At 60.5% G+C, this 21,601-nt stretch overlaps 3 protein-coding genes across 5 annotated transcripts in view; 2 read left to right on the top strand and 1 right to left on the bottom strand.

Annotated features, from left to right (window-relative positions):
- LOC128141648 (T-cell surface glycoprotein CD3 epsilon chain) overlaps nt 1–21,601 on the top strand; it is a 134,443-nt gene that overhangs the window by 68,240 nt on the left and 44,602 nt on the right. The window lies entirely within an intron of this gene.
- On the top strand, nt 2,139–14,278 carry LOC128141201 (transmembrane protease serine 4-like). The gene is given in 15 exon segments (XM_052785810.1): nt 2,139–2,339; nt 2,342–2,381; nt 2,384–2,409; nt 6,265–6,295; nt 6,376–6,489; nt 6,680–6,832; nt 6,941–7,070; nt 8,366–8,467; nt 8,594–8,634; nt 9,225–9,384; nt 9,679–9,845; nt 10,119–10,214; nt 10,320–10,459; nt 10,645–11,186; nt 14,080–14,278. Coding segments are annotated over 15 exon segments (2,142 nt in total).
- Nucleotides 12,209–20,663, bottom strand: SCN4B (sodium voltage-gated channel beta subunit 4). Of its 3 annotated transcripts, none has more exons than XM_052786660.1 (5): nt 20,519–20,663; nt 16,408–16,571; nt 15,439–15,664; nt 15,029–15,158; nt 12,209–14,896 (listed from the first exon to the last, which is right to left on the bottom strand). In XM_052786660.1, exons 1-5 carry the CDS (start codon nt 20,580–20,582, stop codon nt 14,803–14,805), a joined length of 678 nt encoding a protein of 225 aa, XP_052642620.1. In that variant the 5' UTR covers nt 20,583–20,663; the 3' UTR covers nt 12,209–14,802. The 3 variants fall into 3 exon arrangements, with proteins under 3 accessions (XP_052642620.1, XP_052642619.1, XP_052642621.1); XM_052786659.1 differs by lacking the exon at nt 20,519–20,663 and adding an exon at nt 19,872–20,122; XM_052786661.1 differs by lacking the exon at nt 20,519–20,663 and adding an exon at nt 19,484–19,745.

The following is a 21,601-nucleotide window of genomic DNA, read 5'->3' as shown; positions in this document are numbered from 1 at the left end:
GTGGCTGCAGGTAGAAGGTAACAAACAGGGATAACAATTAACAGCTTGGAAACTTGGGCAGCCAGGGCAAAATCCCTCCCCGCTTTGCGTGCGCTTTGCCAGGCGCAGCCTCTGACTACGCCAAGCCCCAGTGCAAGCAGCGCAGGGCGGCCAGGGCAGGAGCCAAGCCCCTGAGCAGCCCTCCCCAAGAGCGAGCACCAAGACCCAGGGGCGATGCCTCGGACCGGTGGGGATGCTGGCCTGGATGCAGAGGGGATGATGTGCATTGCAGACCCCGAGGCCCTGGCAGCGTCCGGCTCGGACAGAAGGGCCGGGACTGCTCCTCGCCAGGCAGCGGAGAGGAAAGGGTCAGGGTGCGTGTTCATGTGGCTCAGGGAGGCTGGCGGCTGTGCAGGGCCCTGGGCCAGCCCTGCCTGGCCTCTGCCTGACCCCAGATGGAGCCGGGGTGCCCGGAAGCTGGCGTCATGCCAGGGCTCCATGCGCAAGAGGCCAGGGAAGGGTGATGGGCTGGAAATGCAGCTGCACTCCAGGAAGCAAAGCCCCGAAGGCACGTGGAACTGTGACATAACATCTGCAAACCTCAGCTGCTTCCTCAAAACCCTCGCTCAAGCTCGAAGGAGGAAGAGCTGCTCCCCACCTTGCCACCTCCCACCCCACAGATGCTCCCAGGCTGCTCTCCCTTCCATGGCAGCAGGTCCAGGCCGTGGGGTGCGTGGGGCTTGCACTGGGATGGTCTGGGAAGGCTGCCCACATGTCGAGGAGGTCTCTGTGGCACAGCACAGGGCTGCAGCTGCGCTGGTGGTGCTGGATGCATGGGACCGCTCCAGAGCCTCTGCCTAGCAGCACCCATCTCTTGAGCTGCTTCTGCTTTTAAGCCACAGTTTGTTCCCTGACAAGGGACAGGCATGCCCAGACTGGACAGGAGAGCTTGCTCCACCATGCTGCAGTTCACGCTGCATCAGGTGCCCACGCAGCCATTTGCCTGTGCTGCCCCAGCCAGGGCCCACGGTGGCACATCAGGGACGCAAGCCCTCTGCCCAGCTCCCCGCTGTCGCGTGCAGCCCCTTAAACCAGTTTGCAAGCTGAAAGTTCCCGCAGTAGCGCAGGGCACCCTCCTGCACAAAGCGTGCGGCTGGACCCGCCGGCTGCCGCTGTCTACCCTCCATCCCACAGTCTCTGGGCATTGCATGGACCGTGCGGGCAGGAGCCAAGACCCCCCACACCTCCCGAGGGGACTGGATCCTCACTAGTGAGTGTGGGGAGTGCCCTTACCTGCAGAGCCACATGCAGATGCCAGGATCCCTGGTCAGGCCCTCCCCAGTGCAGGCAGGGTCCCTGCTGCAGCAGGGGCGAGCTGGCACAGCGATGGCACGGCTCCCCGGCCAAGGAGCTGCAGGTCCGGGACACTCTGCTGTCTCCCCGCTGGCATGGTGCACACATCTGGCAGCAGCAGCTCTCCCTGACCGTTGGGAAAGCTTGATTACAAAAGGAGGAGAGGGTAATTAGCTGCTTGGCAAATCCTGCACACCCACCACTTCCAGCATGAGTCTGCACAAGGCCAGGCTTTCCAGCCAGCTGCCAGCGGGGCCAACCGCAGCCTGCAGACTCCCTGACCCCAGCCAGCTCCCCGCACCAGCCTTCACCCAGCTGGAGCAAGCGGCTCCCACACGCCAAAACCTAAATGCCCATCCTGCCTGGCAGTGCTGCCAGCAGCAGGCTAAAGCAAGCCGCTCTGCCTCCCAGAGTGGTTATTCCTGGTAACCAGAGGTAACCTGTCATGGGCATCCGCTCGCTTTCCTTTTAACTTCGCTCTGGCCCTGCCAGCCGTGACCTGGGACTGCGCAGGGACACACAGACCAAGTGACCCGAGAGACAGGACCATATAATGGCCTGGTATCCTCATGCGTAAACTCTTCTCCTTTCCTCCTCCACCTACTAAAACCTCTGTTTGAAAACAACTCAGTGCAACGCGGAAGAGACAGACAAAGAGCGGGATGGCTGTGGCTCCTCTTATCATGAGGAGAGGAGCAGGAAAAATCCTGCTCTGTCAGTCAGTTGGCTCTTGATAAGCTATTTTGTGACAGCAGCTCTGCAGGTGAGTCACCCTCCAGTGGCAGATGCTCAGATTATTGCAGGTGATGGTGCTGCTGATAGACCGGTGTTATATTACAATACAAATCACAATTCCTGTTTCACAACTCCTGTTGTGGGTTTTAAGGAGTGCTTGGGCAGTCCTGCCCCAGTGTTAGTACGGCGCGGGCAGAGCAGCTCAGGCACAGGGGTGGCGGGAGCATCGCCAGCCCGGGCTCCTGGGGCATCGGGGCACCCACAGCCTCCCTGCGTCCCAGACTGGAGGATCTTTGCCGGGTTTCTGCAGGTGGAAGACCACGTCAGAGCTGGATGAACATGGTGAGTTACCGACAGCTTTGCCCACCGCTTTGCCCACTCCCTGCATGTCAGCCTCCAGCCCCTCGCCCCAGGAGCGAGCAGCCGGCACCCTGCACACCCCGCAGCTGGCTGCACTCGCAGCCCAGGTCTGCCAGGAGTGGTTTACCAGCGACGAGGCGGCCCAGGCTCAAAAGAGCTGCTGCTCCCTGACCCTAGTCCCCCACGGCATCCAGGCAGGGAATGATTTTACCCATCTCTCTCAACACCCTGCCGTGGCTGTTGGATACGGCGCTTGGCTATCCCCACAAGGTCTCACTCCCACATTTCTCTGTGGCTTGCCTTGGCCATCTCCCAGACTGGGAAGCAGACAAGGCAGGCAGGGCATCTCACAAGTCTGCTCACCAAGGGCACGTGCCCTTCTGGAGCATCTTGTCCCGTCCCTGTCCCCTGGAGAAGGCGCTGGTTCTTAGGCAATGCCTGGGCAAGAGCCTGACACCCCTGCCCCTCTACACAGCTCATACCATGGGACTGCCCAGTCCCTCTGCTCAGCACAAGGGACGTGCTCAGCTCAGCTTCCTTCATTCAGTGCCTTTTGCAAGCAAAGCCATGGCCACCAAACCCCAGCCTGGCATGCAGTCCCTCCCTAGGAGGAAAAGGCTTCTGTAACAGAGGGCAGCCACGTATTGCCCAGCTCGCTGTAAAACCCTCCACCAGCAATACACTGGGACATCATCCCCTCTGGGGTGGGGAACTCACCCACCTGCTACACACACCCATGGGTTAAACCCCCTGCAGCCAAGGAGTTAGCCCCAGATCCGAGCACCCTTTGAAGGTGGGGTCTGCACAGGAACATCCTACCTTCCCTCATTCAGGAGCAGCTGGCACAGCTACTCGGCGCGCAACAGAGCCTTTCAGCCACACACTGCGGAGGGCAAACGGCAAGAGTTCGCCTGCACCCCAGCTGCCTGAGCCTGCTCAGATGGTGCAGGTGCAGAAGTTCATCGGGAGTCCACGGTTCGTGGGCTGGCATTTGCACAGCTGGAGTGCAGACTGGCCAGAGCGGCATTAGTGTGCTTCCAGAGAATACGGCAAGGGAGTTCAATTAGTTACAGTAGCCTTGAGTTCTCCAGGAAATCATGTGCTTCCACTCCACAAAGGAGCTGGCACAGCTCTTGCCTTGCTTTGAGCTTAACCAGTGCAGCTCTTGCTTATAGTGTGGTTTTGAAAGCAAGTGGGCAGTCATGGAGAGGCAGCCCCTGGGGCAGCTCCAAGCTGTGAATCTGTTTGAAACGGAGGAAGTTCGTGGACTGAAGAATATGAAAAAAAAACCCAAAACCCAACAATGGGCAATACCTTCTCTGTGTGGGAAAGTGGCCAGCACCACAGCATCATCCCTTCCACCTGCGTCTGCACAAGACCTGCCCAGGGTTGTCAGAAAGGAGCCCGACACCAGACGACATGATGGGCACAAGTATGGGCAGCTTACCGGCAGGCAGGGGCAGCTGCGGTGCCCCCCAGCTGCAGAGCCCTGGCCATGCCGCAGAGCCTGGAGGAGCCGACGGGGCCCTGGGACCGTTCCTGCAGGGAACCGTTAGGATCCCATTATCCGGGTCATGCCCGGCCCAGGCCCACGATGACACAAGAGGTCAGCATGAGGAAGGACTGGCCCCACGTGCCCTCGACTGGCAGCGTTTGGGAGCAAGCCGAGCCGGCATTACAAAATTCCCAGGGCTCCTGCAGGCACCGGATGCTGCAGATAAGCGGCTCCAAAAGGGTGGCCAAGATGGGAAGTCCAAGAGGTATGCTCCTCTTCCCACCCTGCCCTCCTGCTCCCAGCAGGTCCCCGACTCCCTGCCACCAGGAGCCAGGCCCCGGGCCCCCAGGAGCTGAGCTGGGATCCTCCGGTAGCACTGCAGTGCCCTTGTGGGAGCCAAAAAGACCTGACGGGCTACTTAGAGGCCATCCAGGAGGCAGGCGCTCGCCACGACTTGCCCATGCTCAGCATCTGTGCCAGACGAGCTCAGCTATTCAGAGAAAGGCCCCTGGCATTCCCTCAAAAGAGCCAGACAGCTGCATGCTGGGGCACAGCCACATGCCCACAGCACTGGGCAGGATCTGGTCCTCCCCCGCACAGGTCACTTCTTGTTCCCGGGCAGGCGAGCAACCAAAACTGGCAGCCCAAGCCATGCGGCAGGGCTGCGATGGGGAGGCAACGTTTCCTGGCTGGGCGAGGGGCAGCGATGGCTGAGCTAGCAGCACATTAAATCCAAGCTATCTTTGTGTATTAACCCACGAATAATGGCTTGGCACTCGCCTGTAAAGTCCTGCTGGTAGAGTCTTTGTGCATAGCTAAACATGCCCAAACACAGTGACCCAGAGAGGGAGATCTCCGCCCCTCCCTCCTACCAGCCTCGGGCTGGAGCACAGCCCCTTTACAGCCTTACCGCATCCCCCGGTCTCACTGCACCGCTGTTCTTCAAAGCCCCAACCTCCGAGCTCTGAGGTTGCCCAGGGGCCTCTGCTCTCGTTTGAGACAACGAATGCAATCATCTCCAGCTCTCTGCTGCCCAGGAAAAGTGTGCTGCTCCTGACGCTCAGCAGCCAAATGAGCAAAGGCTTCTAAATCCCAAACTCTCCTGGATCTATGGGTTTATTGCAGTGTTTTTAATCTTCCTTACCTCTGTTCGTGCTGGGTACGGGCCCTGCAAAAAAGCTCGTCTTACCTGTCGTGGTAGGGTCCAGAAGCAACAGCAAAGGAAAAGCGCTCGCCTGGGGCTGGAAAGGCATTCAAGGGAAAAGCAAGTGTGCTGCTTTCCACAGCCTCAGCAGGGCAGGAGCACGCTTTCAAACCGCAAGCTGCCAGGAAGCAGCTCTCAACAGCGTGGCAAAAGCAGGGCCACAGAACAGGGCAAGAGAAAGATACGGTCTCCACCTGAACCCCCCCCGCAAAGGGGCTCTGATCTTTACCCAGCACCAACCCGCCCACCTAGGACAGGAGCGGCTCCTTCAGCAACGGCTGCCTGGTGCCGCTGACAGGACCCTTCCTACTGCAGTTGGGCGCCTCTCGTATGAGAGGCTATTACGGGAAAATAATTTCGAGGAGATCAAGTGGAATCAATGCCTTATTCATCACTCACTCCATTGCTGACTGCAGCCAGGGCTGTGTTTACGTGTGTCCTAGCAGCGGCAGAGCCCTCCCTCCCCGCCCCGAGAGCACCCGTTCCCATGGGCCGGGCTGGTTTCTCCAGCCGCTCCAGCAGTCTGTTGGGGAGGACTCGGGCTGTGCTGCTCGGTTTCTGACCCCACGCTGGGCCAGCCAAAGAATAACCCCCATCGTGACATGTCTGGGTGGCACAGCCCTGCAGGCACATGTATTTTGACTCAGGGTTTCTTGGCACATCAGAAAGTGCCTCTTTCATAACACCTATGACTTCTTAAGCCTCCAGTGCATTAAAGGCAGTATCTCTGTAACATTAATAGCCAGTTACTGGAATTGCACAAGTGGCATCCATGGGAACACCGCAGCCAGAGATCCCCGGTGACAGCAGAGCCAAGCGCTGTTGCACCAGGACATGCTGCCCCCGTCCCCAGCAGCTCTAAAGCAACCTCAGCTGTGGGTTTGGGCAGTTTCCCTGCCCATCGTCCTGGTGGGCCTCGAGCAAGCCCAAGAGACAGCAGCCTCTGTGCCTGCCCATGCTTAGCTGATCCTCTGCTTTCTCTGGGCTGCCCTCCCCAGGGCTGCTGATCACATTAGGGATCCCACGTTAGGCGTGGGGATCGCCAGCTGGCCAAGCTGCTACGGACCCTTTCCGCCTGCCGACTTGCTTTTTGGCCGAAGGTTCGGCTTGGTGACTGGTTTTCCCCTCTGGTTTGCAGGATTTAGCCTCCGAGCGACTGAATGGCAGAGGTAATGCCCACAGGAGCTGGGGATGTGGGTGCTGCCAGGCTGGGCCTGGCGATGCGGGGCCACGCTCCTCTGTGTCACAGGTCCCAGCACAAGACGCAAAGCCTCCACGGCGCTGGAGTCCTTCAAGCGGATTGGCATCCCCATCCTGGCAGCAGTGTTCAGCCTCGCCTGCCTGGTTATGGTCGGGTTCTTGAGTATGGCTCCCGCCCTCCTCTCCCCCTTCCTCCTGCCACTGCTGGGCACGGCCGCGGCTTGGCAAACGCAGCTTTGGACGCAGGGCTCAGCTGGGACTGGCTCTGCCACCTTCTTGCTGAGCCCCCAAAGGCAAGCCCTGAGCCTGCCCAGCAGCACGAGCTCAGCACTAAGCTCCCCCTTTCCCTCTAGTCAAGGTTTACCTGGACTACCACTACTTCTTCTGCAAACAGCCCCTGAAGCTGGTGCTGCTGCGGCAGGTGTGTGACGGGCACATGGATTGTCTGCAGGGTGAGGACGAGGCCAGCTGTCCCCAGTGGGTCCGTGAGGGGCCACCAGCTGGGGGTGAGTCCAAGACACCCTGCCAAGCGCTCTGGAGGGGCTGGGCTGCTGCAGCAAGCCTCCACCTGCTGAAGTCACCTGCGACAAAGCTGACTCTGTGTCTGTCTCCAGCCCGTGTTTCCAAAGACAGATCCATCCTGCAGGTGCTTAACAGAAACACTGGAGCCTGGTCCTGCATCTGCCACGACCACTTCAACCTGGTGCTGGCAAAAGCAGCCTGTGAGCAAATGGGCTACAGGAGGTACAAGGCTGCTTTTTCCACAGCTCTCTTGCCCATTTTATCTATCCCTCTCCCACAAAACCTCTTTTTGAGTGGGGCTCTTTACTTACAAACCACTCAAAGCTCTCCACTAATGGTTTTGGTCCATCCCCGCCACGCAGAGCCCTTTGTGCGTCCCTAGGAGCCAGCTAGTCTCTGTGCTAGAAGCCCTGGCAGCTTCTCACATAAGCACAGTACCATGCCCAGCGTCCTCTGCTCTATCCCCAGCCCACGGGCACCCTGCCTGGCTCCTACCCCTCACCTCACCCCCACCTACTCACAGGCACCCATGCAGCAGGACTGCCCTGCAGCTCGCAACAGCATGCACTCTCCTCACCAGAGCACTGCACTCCCCCTTCAAAGGCCCAGGAGAGCAGCGGTTGGGTGGGTGGTGTGGGTGCTGGGTGCTGGGTGTGGGTGCTGCACAGCTGTGGGCAGGGCTGGGTCCTTGCAGCTGGGATGAAGCTCCACGTCACCCACCTGTGTCCACCTCGTGCACTGCCCTGAGCTACCAGCAAGTTTATAGTTCTGCATTCAGCTACAGCTGGTTAAAGCTGAGATTTGGGGAAATAGCACGCTAGCCCTGTGTGTTTGGTGTCAGCCCTGGATTAAGGGAGAATTTGAGTTAAGTTAGGGGTATACTAGGGAGAAGATGGGTTCTGGTGTTTGAGCCCCTCTAGGAGCCTAGAGTGAGCCCAAGATGGTATTTCCAGTTCCAAAAAATCAGGGACAGATGCTTTGAGTCCCAGGCCACAAATATCACAAGAGGTAACCGCAGGGACACCCCTGAGGTCCCCCGGGAGCTACCTGCCCCATGCCTCCCTGAACAGCAGGGAGTAGCCTCCCTTCCTTCAATACGCTCCTGTCCCTGGTCCTGGGCTCAGCGGCCAGTGCCCCCTTTCTGCACCCAGCCCTCAGGGCTGTGGCGCTTCTGGCATCCCTGTGTCCCTGTCCCAGGGAACCCCCTTTTTCCTATGGGGTCTTTCTCTTGCTCACTGGCGCAGGGTTGATGTTCCCTTCCTAAACTCCTGCTTCCTCCCTATCTCAGCAGCTCTTTGTCAGGGCTGCGGGCAAACATTTAAGACCTACTTGTAAAGCTTCAGTCCCTCAAGTTTTGGAACCGGGTTATACCATCCTTGGCTCAGTCTGAGCCAGAACCGCCGAGTTTCCTGGCTTCTGGAGATGCTCGGGCACCAATGCCTGTCCTCTCCCAGCACCTGTGCCCCACTGGTAGCATGCCTGGGACTTGCTGACCTGTGTCTCCCCGTGTCTTTCAGCACCCCCACTTTCTGGCCAGTGGAGGCGGACGCAGGGCAGCCCCTGCCTCCCCACGAACTTGTGCTGAGCAACGGCAGCCTCCAGATGCCCGAGCCTGGCAGGTGAGCAGTGGGGGCTGTGCAGAGGCGGCCACCGTGCCCCTCGCCCTGCGTGGGCACCTGCCGTGCCTGGCTCCAGAGCCAGAGCCTCTCCTCTGCCAAATCCAGCCCTTTCCCTCCCTCTTCCAGGAAATGCTTCTCTGGATCGGTTGTTTCGCTCTTTTGTTCCAGTAAGTATCAAGATGCTGTTTGCACCTTGCAGGCCTCATGCCGCTCCAGGTCCTCGTTCCTGGCATGGCCCCATGTGCTGCTGCGCTGCGGCTGCAAGAGCTCAGCTCTGGCCCAAGCCCTGGCCCTCCCTGGTTCCCGCACTGTTTGCATGAGAAAAGTTGGACTTAATTAGTACTAGCCTTATTCCCAAGCCAGTATACACCTCCCAGAAACGAAACACCTACAAGAGGCTTAACCAGCTGCCTGGATGGGTTTACTTTTACTGATGAATTACCCTGATTAAACTAATCTGCTTGGTGGGCTGGAGAAGGCAAGGAATGGACGAACCAATTTCAGCAAGCCTGGGGATGATGTGCGAACAGAGAACAAAAGGGGGGTGTGCCAAGTGTCCCACAAAGGGGTGACCCAGGCAGTGTCACGGGGTGAGGGGGAGGCACCTGGGCCACACTCCCTTCCCGGGGAGGCACGGGAGCCTCCGTCCCCGCTCACCCCCGAGGATGGAGGAGGGCAGAGCGGGTGCTTTTTCTCTCCCGCCGCCACAGCTAACGTGTTGCTTTGTCGCTGCTCCGCCATCGCCGCCGGGCAAAAGACTGCGGGGAGAGCATCAGGACTCCGCGTGTGCTGGGTGGGAGTCCGGCCGCCATTGAGGCTTGGCCATGGCAGGTCAGCTTGCAGTACAGGAAGGAGCACATCTGCGGGGGCAGCATTATCGACCCCAGCTGGGTCCTGACGGCAGCGCACTGCTTCAAGTGAGTCAGCGACCTCCCCGCCGCGGCACACCGGTCAGCCGGCACCGACGTGCCAGGGCTGGGCCGGCTCCTCGAGGCCAGGCTGGGTCCCTCGGGGTTTAAGCTACGTGTTGCTTAAATGTCCCGTAATTAACACATCTGCGCAGGGCTTTGCGCAGGTCTTTGCGCCCCTTGGGCCAACGCAGCTGACTGATGCTGAGCGGGGCAGCGTGCAGGCAGGGCTTTGCAACCTGTCCCCACAGCAGGCTCACGGAGGGGAAAGAAGGGAGCAGTAAGAGGCATGTCTGTGCACAGGAACAACCCCGTCATTCAGAGTTGGCGCGTGAAGGCCGGCTCCGACCTCCTCTCGGGCACTGCCACCCTCCCTGTGGAGAAGGTCTTCCTAGCTGAGGTGACACCTGCATCTCCCAAGGACAATGACATTGCCCTGGTGAAGCTGCAGTCTCCCCTGCATGTCTCAGGTGAGATGTGGCACATACCTCCTCACAGCGAGAGTCCCAAGTGTCTTCTGACGGCACCGAGAAGCGGGCTAGGAGGGCGATGCCCCCCCGTGTGGCAGTGCTCAGTGAGCACTGAGCAGCGGCGCGGAGTGGGCTGCGTGCAAGCGGTGCCTTACCGAGAGCGCAGCAGGGAGCCGGGTGCCCGGCTGGTGCATGGGCCCGGCCAGTCCGGGCACGGGCACCTTCCCCGCAAACCTCCCCAGACATCTCCTGCACCTCACTTCTCCCTCCCAGGCAGCAGCAAGCCCATCTGCCTGCCCTATTTCGACGAGGAGCTGGTGCCGGGCACGTCCCTGTGGGTGATAGGCTGGGGCTACACGCAGGAGCACGGTGAGCGGGACAGCGTGAAGGCGAGCAGGAGGAGCCGGGCCGGTGGGGTCCCTGCTCACCCGGAGCTGCTGGGGGGGCCCCTCTGAGCGGCCACGTTTGGTGCAGGCAAACTGTCGGAGACCCTGCAGCAGGCGGAGGTGAAACTCATAGACGCAGAGAGCTGCAACCTGGTCGCCTACCACGGGGAGGTCACCGAGAAGATGCTATGTGCCGGCTTGCCCCAAGGCGGGGTGGACACCTGCCAGGTGGGGGGTGCCGGGTCCAGAAAGAGGGGGTGGGTTGGTCTGCAGCTATCGATGAAACAGCCCCTTTCAGGGAAGAGCTGTGCTCCTGGGAAACGGCTGCGAGCTGCAGCTGTGACCACCGGTGCCCACCACGCTGGGGGCTGGGGGAGTCCTCAGCACCCACTCAGCCAGTTTGTCCTTCACAGGGGGACAGCGGCGGGCCCCTGCTGTACTCGGGCAGGCACTGGCAGGTGGTGGGCATCGTCAGCTGGGGCCAGGGCTGCGGGACCCCCAGCACGCCCGGCGTCTACACCAGCGTCCGTGCCTACCTCAACTGGATCTACGCCGTCCGGAGGGTCAGTGCCGTACTGCCGACACTGCTGCAGCAACACCCATGGCTGCTCTGTTGCGCAGGTTTTGGGGGGCGGTGGGGAAGGCCCAGGGCCCCCTTGGCGGTTCTGCACAGCGGGGAACCGCACTGTCGCTGCAGGACAGGCTGTGGGCAACCAGCCCCCTTCAGCTCTGCGCGGGAGCCCAGCCAGCTCCTTAAGGATGCGACTCTGTTTGCCTCCTGGTTGCTGCTGCCCTTCAAAGCTTGCAGTTTCTTCTCTCCCTCCCTCTGTCCTTCCAGTCAGAGCTCTGAGACCAGCCGGGACAGGTCCCTCCTCTCTCCCCAAGCCTCCCTCCCCACGCACTTGGCTGTCTTGGCTCCAGCAGTAGCTGGGAAATGGATCTCCAGCCACGGAAGGTGAGCGGTGCCTCCCAAACCCTCGCTGGCAGGCTGTGATTTAGCGCGCCAGAGGCCAGCCAAGGAGGCAAAGGGCAGCTCGGAACAACGGCCACCGATACCACAAAGGAATCTGACCGGCTCCAGCTCCCTTCCGGAGAAAGATTAATTTATTGCCCTGTGCTGACCCTGCTGTGGCAGGAAGGCTCCTGTGGGGCTAAGCTGCTGTTTGCTCACTACTGTTACACAGAGGGGAAAGGACGTTTGTGCCGTAGAGTATCCCCATTAAAAGAAAGTATTTGTTTTTTTCAGGCAGCCTCTGAAGGCTTTGTCCCTTTTGCTTGCAGGGGTATTTTTCACAATACCCTGCACTGTACCGGAGCTGCTTTCCCAGCGCAAAGCAGGGTTTATTTGCTGGCTCTTGTGAACAAGCTGTTCCTGCACACAAGAAAGAAAGGGCTGCGTGGACCTTGGCCACTCAGTCAGACAAGCTGAGCAGAATGCAGTCAGTTTAAATTGTTGTAAACAAACAGGGACATTAGGCATGCTTTTAAATCAACTTCTTCTAGCGTAGCTTCAGCCCCGGTAGAAATCGGGGCCATTCCCGTGCAACGTGGCAGGGAGGGATCCTGCTTTTCAGGCGCTCAGAGCACCTTTTGCGCTGGGAAATACCCCCAAGCACCCTGCAAACACTGTCCCTCCAAAAGAAGCACTGCAGCCCCCATCCTGTCCTGCGCCCCACGCCAGGCTGGCTCCCCAGCTCCAGGCACCCACAGCCCCTGGGCTTGAGTGGGCAGTGCTCACCCATGGGTGCTGGGAAGCAGCACCCAGCCCTTGCCCCAGCGTGTCCAGGATGCAGCCAGAGCACTGGCAGTCATCCACCCAGGACAAGCAGTTGCAGAGAATGGGCACAGCCCACGCTCGGCACACAAGGGAAATGCTGCTGCTCTTTGCCTCAGTGCAGGGCTTGCAATGCAGCGTGCATGCCCGGGGGTTCATGGTAAGGCTAGACAGGCACCCACAGCAACCCAAACCAGAGCAAGTTTCTCTAGTAAACATAAACTTTATTTCATTCAAGGCAAAGCTAACTAGACCTCTACAGTGCAAAAATGTGCTGTAAGTCATCACACAGCATGTTGTACACATCCTGTGTTTATTTGCAGGTATCTCCTACATGTGTTTATATATGCTTATACACATACGGGTCGGCCGCAGCACATACCTCTGGCAGGCCCTTCTCCCCTGCATGCCCCGGAAAGCCTCTGCAGACCCCCCAAAGCCCTTGGGACAGCAGGGATGCTGCCGGAGCCGGCACAAGCCCCCAGGCCAGCCCGCTCCCCTGGAGCCCCCTGCGTGTCCGTACAGCACCCACACACATATGCGTATAGAGTTATCTTTCAAAAACTAGTTATGTTGACTTTTCCCATCAAGCCAGAGGAGTAATCCATGCATAGTACAGCATTGCATATCCTGTGGTAGGTGGAACTGTGTCCAGATACTGTCTAAAAAAGGCCAACAGGTTAGGACAGCTAAAAATAGTTCTTTAAAAAAATCCCTTCCTCCCTTCACTGTCCTCTCCCACGGAAGTTCTCCTCCAAGCATGGGCTGGGGGGTCTCTTGGGGCAACTGGGAGGTCTCACGCCTTCCTGCCCAGACTGTCATGCGTGACAATGGTACAGTAACGATACTTTGCATTTACGGAGTGCCTTTTGCCCCAGGGTCTTGGAGCACTTTGCAAAGCGATGCAGGGAGCCTCACACCTCCTGTGAGGTAGGTCCGATTTACTGTCCCCGTTCTACAGATGGGGAAACTGAAGCGCAGACAAGTCAAGTGATTTGCCTGAGGGTCCCACGGATCCTCAGAGAGAGGACCGGGATCCCGGGGACCTGACTCCCACTTGCCCGTCTAACTGGCCGCCAAGGAAACCTGCCTGGGGCCAGGTGCCTGTACCTGTCCCCTGTCCCAAATGCTCAGCCCGGGCAAAGGCTGGAAGGTGCTCTCCGTACCACCACCCCCATGAGCGAGCAGGTGGGCTCTGACCTCTGCCACAGTAGTCTTGGCAGAAGGCAGTGCCTGACCTTTCCTTGTTCACCTTGCCCACCAACTCTTTGCCTACCTTCCACTCCAGCACCTCTGTTGGGGTGCAAGCCCCTGTAGCCGGGGAAGTCAGGGCTCAGCTTTGATTCCCGATTTCGAGTGGGGACAGGGGAGCTGCCTGTCCTGCAGCTTCACTGACAGACACCCACAAATAAAGGAGGACTAGGGAACAAATCACACTGTAAAGGACATTGTCAAGTTCAGTTGTAGGATCAGCTCGTTCCCTTCATGTCTCACGTCCTGCTACAGCCCTTGGGAAGGGGGCTGGGTTGCCCAAATCCCCACTGCAGGTACCCTTCGCAAAGACCCTCTGGCTTTCTGTGGCACCCCTCATCCAAGGATCTCGAAGCACTTTGCAAATGTTAGCCAAGGAAGCCTCACAACAACCCCTGTGAGGTAGAGCAGTATTACAGATGGGGAAACTGAGGCATGGAGAGGCAGAGCGACTTGCCCAAGGTCACCCAGCGGCTGATGGCAGGCCCGGGAGCAGGCTGGTGCAGCCCTAGCCCAGCTCCCCTCGCCAGGGCTTGACCGTGCTCCCTCCCTGCATCGCAGATGGAGTGCCACAGTTTTCCTCAGGTGAAAGGGAAATGCAATCAGCCATTTTCCCACTGGAGTCTAATATAAAAAATATCCGCCTAACGAGTTAAGCCTTGGCGAGTCAGCATCAAAAGCATTGCTGCTCTGAGTGATGAGCTTTAAAAAGAGGGGAGGAGGAGCAGGAGCAGCAGCAGCACAAACCCAGGGAGTGCCTCCCGAGAAGGCTGGCTGGGGGAGAAGCCCCCCCGCTGCCCCCGGTGGGGGTGGCCCTGCACAGGGGCCAAGCGAGTGTGAAACATGGGAGCTTCACCCCACCGCAGGCCAGCGGTGACCCCAGGACACAGCCAGCCCCAGTTGCTGGTCCCCCCAGCCCTTGGAGGAACGGAGGCACCTCGGGGCCCGGAGCGTGGCTGGGAAGAGATGACAGCCCCGACAGCAACGGATCTTCCACCGATTTGGTTCTTGAGTGTGCTTAACAGGAGAGCTGAAGCAGGAGCCTCTATCTCTACAGCGAGTTCCGTGCACCCTCGCTCTGCTCCACATACCTGCTGCGTGATGCAAGCAGCTCCTGCCCGCCCCAGCTCAGCATCGCCGCAGTCAGACGAGCCGCCCTAAGCTCCTTGCAGCCTCTACCCACCTCAGGCACGCCGGGACCCCCGGCCGCCCACCAGCCCTGGGAGCGCAGCGCACCCGGCCGCAGACCAGGGCACTCCCCAGCACCCGGCCCCTTCGCCGCCCGCCCGGCACCCTCTTGCCTTCCCTCAGAGCGGAGCAGGTGGCTCTCCCTGTCCCAGGCACGTCCCAGTCAGAGTCTGCAAGAAGCTCCCAGTCCCGCTGCAGCTGAAGCCTTTTTCTGAGAAGCAGTGCAGGTTGCAGGCACGTGTGTAATAGAAACATGTCTCAAGCGTTGGCAGTTTGGAAAGAAAACAAAAGGGAAAGGCTTGTCCCCCTGCCCAGCCTCCCTGCTGCCAGGCGGGCCGGGGCTTGGGGCGCCGCTGCTTCATGCCTTTGGTGGTGCTTTTTGTTCCGCCTTGGAGCCGGCCAAGCCGTTCTCGGTGTTGTCGTTCCCCGATGAGCTCACGAGACACTCCTTCCTGGGGGAGAGCACATGGCCAGCTGACAGCCCCCAGCCCCCCCCGGCCCCTCTCGACATGACCCCAGCCCTGGGCAGCCCTGGCCCAGGGCAGCACCCGCCGAAAGGTGCCGGGACCAGCACCCGCACTCACTTCCCATCCTGGGTCTTCTTGATGATGAACAGGACAACCCTCTTGACGAGCATGAAGAGGATGAGGAGGCCGATGAGCCCCCCAACAACGCCCACGATGATGAGTGTCACAGTGTTGTCTGCCTCCACCACTGCAGGAGAGAAGGTGCTGAGGGGTCTCAGGAGGGAAGCAGGGAGCTCCCAGCTGCACAGCCCCCCCAGCAAAGCAGCAACCCCCTCCACCAGCCGCCGGCCCACGGCACAGAGGGCCACAAGGCCAAGCCTTGCCCTTCGGGGATGCCAACCACCTCCAAGAAGCCAGGACACCCAATGAAGCATCACAACTGTGAGCTGAGGTGGAGTCAGTGTGGGTTTGCATCCCCACCGCCCCAGTGCTGCTTGCGGGGCAAGGGAGCCCTGGCTGGCACTTACTCTTCTGGACCACCGTGAGGAAGATGGTGGCATTGTGCTGTGCATCCTTCTCCTTGGGGTTCTTGACATGGCAGGTGTATTTGCCAGCATCGCTGAACTCCACGTTCTTCAGGACGATGGAGATGTTGTTGTCCTTCCCAGTCGTCGAGCCAACAAACTCGACCCGGGGGTTGCGTCCCACAAGGAAGGGCTCCGAGGCTTTGCTCTTTATCTTGCCGTGGTAAATCTGCAGAGGCAGGGATGTGGGACGTGGGGTCAGCTGGGCTCCCAACTACCCCAGGGGAGGGAAAGACTCAAGCTCTCCTGCCTGTGCCCTGCCCTACCTCTGCACACACAGACACGCACAGCCAAGGGTCCTGGCACAGCCCGCTAAAGCAGGAATGGCTGTGGAGGGGGACCTGACGTGCAGCCCACCCAGGAAGCAACAGATCAATCTGACTTGCTCTGCAGTAATGTTACAGATGACACAAAAGACAGGAGAACCCCAGGGCACGGAGAGTCTCTTTGCTCTAGGGCCATGCAGGGCTGGCCAGCCTGCGAGGATGGACCTGCTCTAAACCAGCCCTCCTGCTAAAGGAGTTGAAGAGCAGAATCTTCCCAGCAGGAAACAAATCTATACAGAACCTTTAGTATTTCAGGGCAAGCGCAGGAGGAGAAAATTCACTGCATTTTGCCCAAAGCACAGACTTGCGCCTGACCACCCAGTTTATGGCCAATTTATGAACAGAAACGAGCCTGCGGGCAGCAGAAAATCCAGAACAGCCCTGTGCCAAAAGCACGGATGTGCCAGGATATTTGAGTCACCCTGTTTGCACAGCCCTGTCCCCCCAGAGCTGGAGACACTCGGAGGGACGGGCATCCTGCAAGAGGAGAAAGGGAACTCTGTGCAAACTGCAGTGCTGGTCTGCACTGGGAAAGTAGAAAAGGACCTGCCAGGAAAAGAGAGGCAAAGCCCAGAGAGCCACCCACCATCTCTGTCGAGTTGAAATACCACGTGAAGACCAGGTCCTGAAAGCCTATGCAGGTGGTGAAGGTGCAGGGCAGCAGGACATTGGAGTTATTCAGAGCCATCACAGTGTTGGTCTTCCCCACGGACACCTCCAAGGCAAAGGCGATGGCGAAGATGTGCAAACCTGGCAGGGAGAGGGGAGGAGAGAGTGAGGACACGGTGCCAGGATGCAGAGAACGGTGTGGTGCATGGGAGGGACCACTTCTCCCCCGCTGCAGCCCAGCCTCTGGCTGGAGCATCAGCCACTGTGGGGATCCCCTTCCAGGGAACACGTGGGGGGCAGCGGGGCTCAGCCCTCACCCCCCGAGGTCCTGCTCCCGGCTCCACCAGGGACCCACAGCATCCTCCTTCTCCTCCCCGCAGCCTCAGCACGGGGGCATGAGCCCAGCTCTCCTCCCCTCCCAGAGCCCAGGGATGGGTCTGTTACTCCTCATCCCCTTCAGCACAGCAGGCTGCCGTGGCAGGAGCAAACGCGCCTGTTCCCGGCCAGCTCGGCAGAGATAGGGGACGTGCTCCCGCAGGAACGGTGGGGGCTGGCTGGCACCCACAGAGGCAGCGGGGATTCAAAGGGAACCATAGCATCACCACGAATAAAGCGTGCGAATGAAAGCCCCGATTTGCATGTTATCCGCAAGGCCTTCAGCTAAACCTTAAAGGGGGAAAAAAGAAGCCCAAAGCAAAGCAGAGCTCTCTGTTCTTCAAGCGGGGAGTCTGAGCACTAATTAGCATTGCTGTCCTGGACGCCTGCTACTTGGCCCGTCCGCCGCCCCAGCCAAGGGCTCTGGCAGCGAGGCAGCACAGCAGGCTCCTTGCAGCGCCTGTGCGGACCCCCGGAGCGGCACCCTCTCACGCCTGCCTTGCGGAGAGCTTCATCTCCTGCTGTAGCTGACAGATGACCTTCAAACTGCAGAATGCAGCTCTCCCACTCCTCTCCTCCCCGTTAGCAGGGAGGAAGGCATGGAGGAGCAGGTACGAGTCCAGCCACATGAGCTGAGAGCACGCCTGAAAGCTCCTGGGGTGCCATGCAGGGGACTGGCACTTCACCCCTGGGCACCAGGCTGGGCCAGCCGTGTCCACAGGAACCCTTGCCGGGGGGGCACAGGAATGCTTTGCTCCGGGCCAGGGGAGCAGCCCTGTTCCCCATCCCCATCCCACTGGGGCCCAGTCCCGCTTGTGTGATGTGCTATGGCCAAGATGCGAGAGAACGCAGCAAAGCCTTGTCCTCCCCATTCCCAGACCTCAGCCACCAAAGGGACCCTGCCATCCCTACAAAGCTTTCCCTGGGCACTCAGACAACCAAAATACAGGGGACGCAGCCCTTCCCACAGCTGCAAGCTGCTCCCCAGCTCCACTGACACCTTAACTCGGATACACTGCCCTCAGCTTCAGATTTGCGTCTCTCTGCAGCCGCTTCAGCTGCTGATTTATTCTCCCACACACGCCCGTGCTAACAACTCCCCAGGCACGTCGCAGCCTGAGCCAAGCCCGAGAGCCCTGCATCCTGGGCTTCGGGCCCTGCTGCAGTGCTGCATTGCAAGCACTGCAGGGAAGGAGTTACTTAACTTTACAAAGAAAGACTTTTCATTTTGCTTGAGAGGCTTTAGCTAACGTCAGGGAGTGGCTCCCACCAGATGGAGGTCTCCTGCAATTGTCAGGCTCAAAGACCAGCCCTGGCGATGCTACAGAGGGGACTTCACATTCAGGAGCGTCCCGCGGGAATCGCACTGCTCCCTGGAGTAAGACTTTGCAGACGGATGCCTGGCTCTGCAGGTATGCCTGAGTAGGCGGGGTGCTGCAAGCGGACAGTTACTTGCAGGAAAGACGATTCTGTGCAGCTTGTAACACTTTTAATCCTGTCTGCCACTGTTATAACATCATGAACATAACCTGAATTGAATGTGTGGGGTAAACGGAGGCTGATCTTGTTCCTGTCATGCTGTGGTCTCAGGAAGACAGAATTGATACGCTACCGCTAAATAAAGTGCAGTGGAAAACACATTGGGAGGCTGGGAGATTACTGACTCAACCTGCCACACCAGCTGCCACCATTACTTTTCCATGTGCCCGAAGCTGCTGCACTTTGCACCACCAGAGCCCCAACCTTCAGCGTGCAGGTCAAGCCCCACCGAGGGCTCTAGGCTAACTGTCGTGCACGCAGGCACAAGCTTTCCTCAGGAGACAGGGAAGGGGAACCGCGGAGCAGCTGCTCCTGCTGCTGCCAGAGCCCTGGCTGCCTGCTCTTGCTGAGGCTGAGTCCCTGGGGCAAGCCCCCCCGTGACAAGGGGTCCCAGAGCCACTGAGCTATGTGCAGCGGTGCTGGGTGTGCAGCCTGGGACCCAGCCCCAGTGACAGCAGCGATAGCCCTCCAACCTGGGCCAGGGCCCAGAGCAAGACTTTCCCCCCACGGGCTGCTGGCAGCCCGCCAGTTTTCCCGCGGCCAGTCAGGAACCCGGTCTGGGAACCACTGCCCTAATGGAAAGGGCACATGGGATTCACCTGAAAAGGCATGGGACACTTCCACCATCTGTGAGAAAGCTTGCCTTGCCCATAAAAATCAACGTGACCTCCTGGCACAGACAGCAAGCCGTGCCCAGTGGGCTGGGCAGGCTCCCCTTGGCCAGCCCGAGCTCAGGCACGGTGTGCTCCGGGACAGGACCCATGGGCCTCACCCCTCCTGCGGGCACCGATGAAAGACACCATGGTGTGGCTCCCCGGCGCAGCCGGGAGCCCACTGCCACTCCCTGGAGAACACGGCATCCCCGAAACACACAGACAGAGAGAGCCCTGCCCAGATGCTCTCCCCTTCCCACCTCTTCCTCCAGGGTCCCAGCCCACCTGGGCGACCTGCGGGACAAGGATCCCACCTGCCCGCCCTGGACCCCAGCCCCCCGCGTGCCCTGGGCTCCAGCGCCTTGGATTCTCTCCGACCACCCTGCTGCCAGCCCCGTGCCGAAAGCAGCTTGTGCTGCATCTGTCCAAGGTGGCACTTTCCACCAGGTACCAGCAGCCGAATCCTGCAGGGAGTCAGGTACTTACATGTCTTCTCATCTCTCCAGCTCGCTTAAAACAAACTTACGGACTACGCCCTCTGAAATGCCTCTCGAGGCAGTTTCCCAACAGCAAGCGCTGCCAAGGCAGCCCTTGGTTTCAGGCTCTCTGTGCCCCTGGACACAAGGATGACCTACACGAGCAGAAGTGCAGCTGGTGCGTGAGGGCGGATGCAGGCAGCTTGGAACCAGCCCGGGGGGCTGCAGCGCAGAGGGGACGGCTGCAAACTCCTTCCTCCACCCTGCAGCTGGGGAACTCGGGCATCCCCGCACACAGGTCTGCGCATCACGCTCCAAGCAGCGGCCCTGCGGTACGGGTTTGGGGAGAAGCGCATGCAACCAGCTGGTTTACAAAACCGAACTGTAAAAAGAATGACCTGTCGGCGGGCGTGCTGGCGGCCGCGTTGAAGCAGTGCATGGCTTCCCTACGGCTACTCCCCCGGCTCCCATTAGCAGGCAGGTAGCCGCCCGCCGTCCCTGCTCAGAGAGCGGCCGAGCGGAGCAGGGCAAAGCGGGATGCAGCCGCAGTGCTCGCAGGAGGAAAGCTCTGGCGATGTTAGCGACTGATGCAGGCAGGGCAGGGGGCCGGAGCCAGGACTTCGGAGTCGGCTCTCGGACTCGGCTGCGAAGTCACCTTGGACAAGTCACTTATCCTCAGTGCTTCGGGCTCTCCGTCTGCAGAGCAGAGAGAACCGCGTTAGCGCCTGCGGACGGCAGATTCAGCTGAGCGGCGGCGGCGGCAGCGTCCGACTCCTTGCGGTGCGGGAGGGGGCCAGATGCAAAGCAGCCGAGTGCGAAGCGAGGGTCACCCCGTCTCGGGAGGACGAGGGGGGGCGGCCCGCAGTGCCCCCCCCCCCCCCGCCCCGGGCTGTCGGAGGAGCCCGCGGGGTCCCCAGGGAGCACCCCGGCGCGAGGGGCTCTCCTCTCCCGGGGTGGGGCCGGGGTGTGTGTAGGGGGGGCGGCAGGACGCCGGCGGTACCCGGGGAGGAGCGGGTCCCCGGTGCCCCCCCCCCGCGCCCCTTACCCAGGAGCGCTGGCAGCAGGCGCGGCGCGGCGCGGCGGCGGGCGGCGGGCGAGCCCGGGGCCATGGCTGCGGAGCGGGGCCGTTCGCTCCGTGCTGGCCCGCAGCGGCCCGGCTCTGGCCGCCCCCGCGGAGGGCGAACGGCGCCGGGCGGGGCCGAGCCGAACCGGGCCGGGCGGGGCCGCGCTGCGCCCTCCTCCCCCCGCGCCCCCCCGCGCCGCGCATCCGCCCCGCCTGCGGGAGGTGGGGGGGGCTCGGCCCGGGCTGCCCCCTCGCGTCCCTTGCACACCCCGGTCTGTATCCCCGGGTGTTGCCCTCGCCCGCCCCCAGGGCAGCCCAGCTCGCCGGCCCCGGAGGTTGCCCCTTTTACCGCCACTCCCACCCCCCCCCGGCGGGGTTCGGCCCCGACATCTGCGAGAGCCGCAGCAGGGACCGCAGGGTGGGCGCAGGGTGGGCGCAGGGCGGGGGGGGGGGGCACCGGCAACGCTGGGCTGGTGCTGCCCTGCAACCCCTTAGGAAAGGGGCAAAGCGCCACGAAGGCCGGTGGCTTCTCCGGGGGGGAGGACAAAAAAAGGGGCCGAGGCTGAGGCCCGGCTCTGGTTCGGTGCACGTCAGTGGGGTGACACCACCAGTGTCCCGGCCCCCAGCCCCATGTAGCTACCAGCAACCCTCTAGCCCTAAGGCTGACAGCAGAGAGTTCTGCAACCCCAGATGGGGACGCGGAGCTGGACACTGATGGGCAAGGCTGCGGGGGGAATCTGCTTGGCGCCAAAGGGGACGCGCTGAAAACTTGTTTTTGTCACTGTGAGCTCGTTCCAGGATAATTGCCTGCACATAAGTTCACGTCTCCACGACCTTTTCCTCACCATCACGTCCATTAGACCTAACCCTCAGCAGCCCACATCCAAAAGGGCAGTGGTGGGGGCCCTCCTAATGGAGGCCTCTGATGATGTGATGGGCAGAGACTGAGCTTCACCAGGTCCATTAGACAACCAGACCCCGGTGCAGAGCAGCAATTTGCGGGAGGTGACGCACCCTCAGAACAGGCATGGCGGGAAGCGGGGGGAGGAGGTTCAAGGAGCAGCA

Source organism: Harpia harpyja, chromosome 4 (genome assembly GCF_026419915.1).
Source record: "Harpia harpyja isolate bHarHar1 chromosome 4, bHarHar1 primary haplotype, whole genome shotgun sequence".
Taxonomy (NCBI): Eukaryota; Metazoa; Chordata; class Aves; order Accipitriformes; family Accipitridae; genus Harpia; species Harpia harpyja.
The sequence above is the reverse complement of the archived record's forward strand: the minus strand, read 5'-3'. Positions and strand labels throughout refer to the sequence as shown.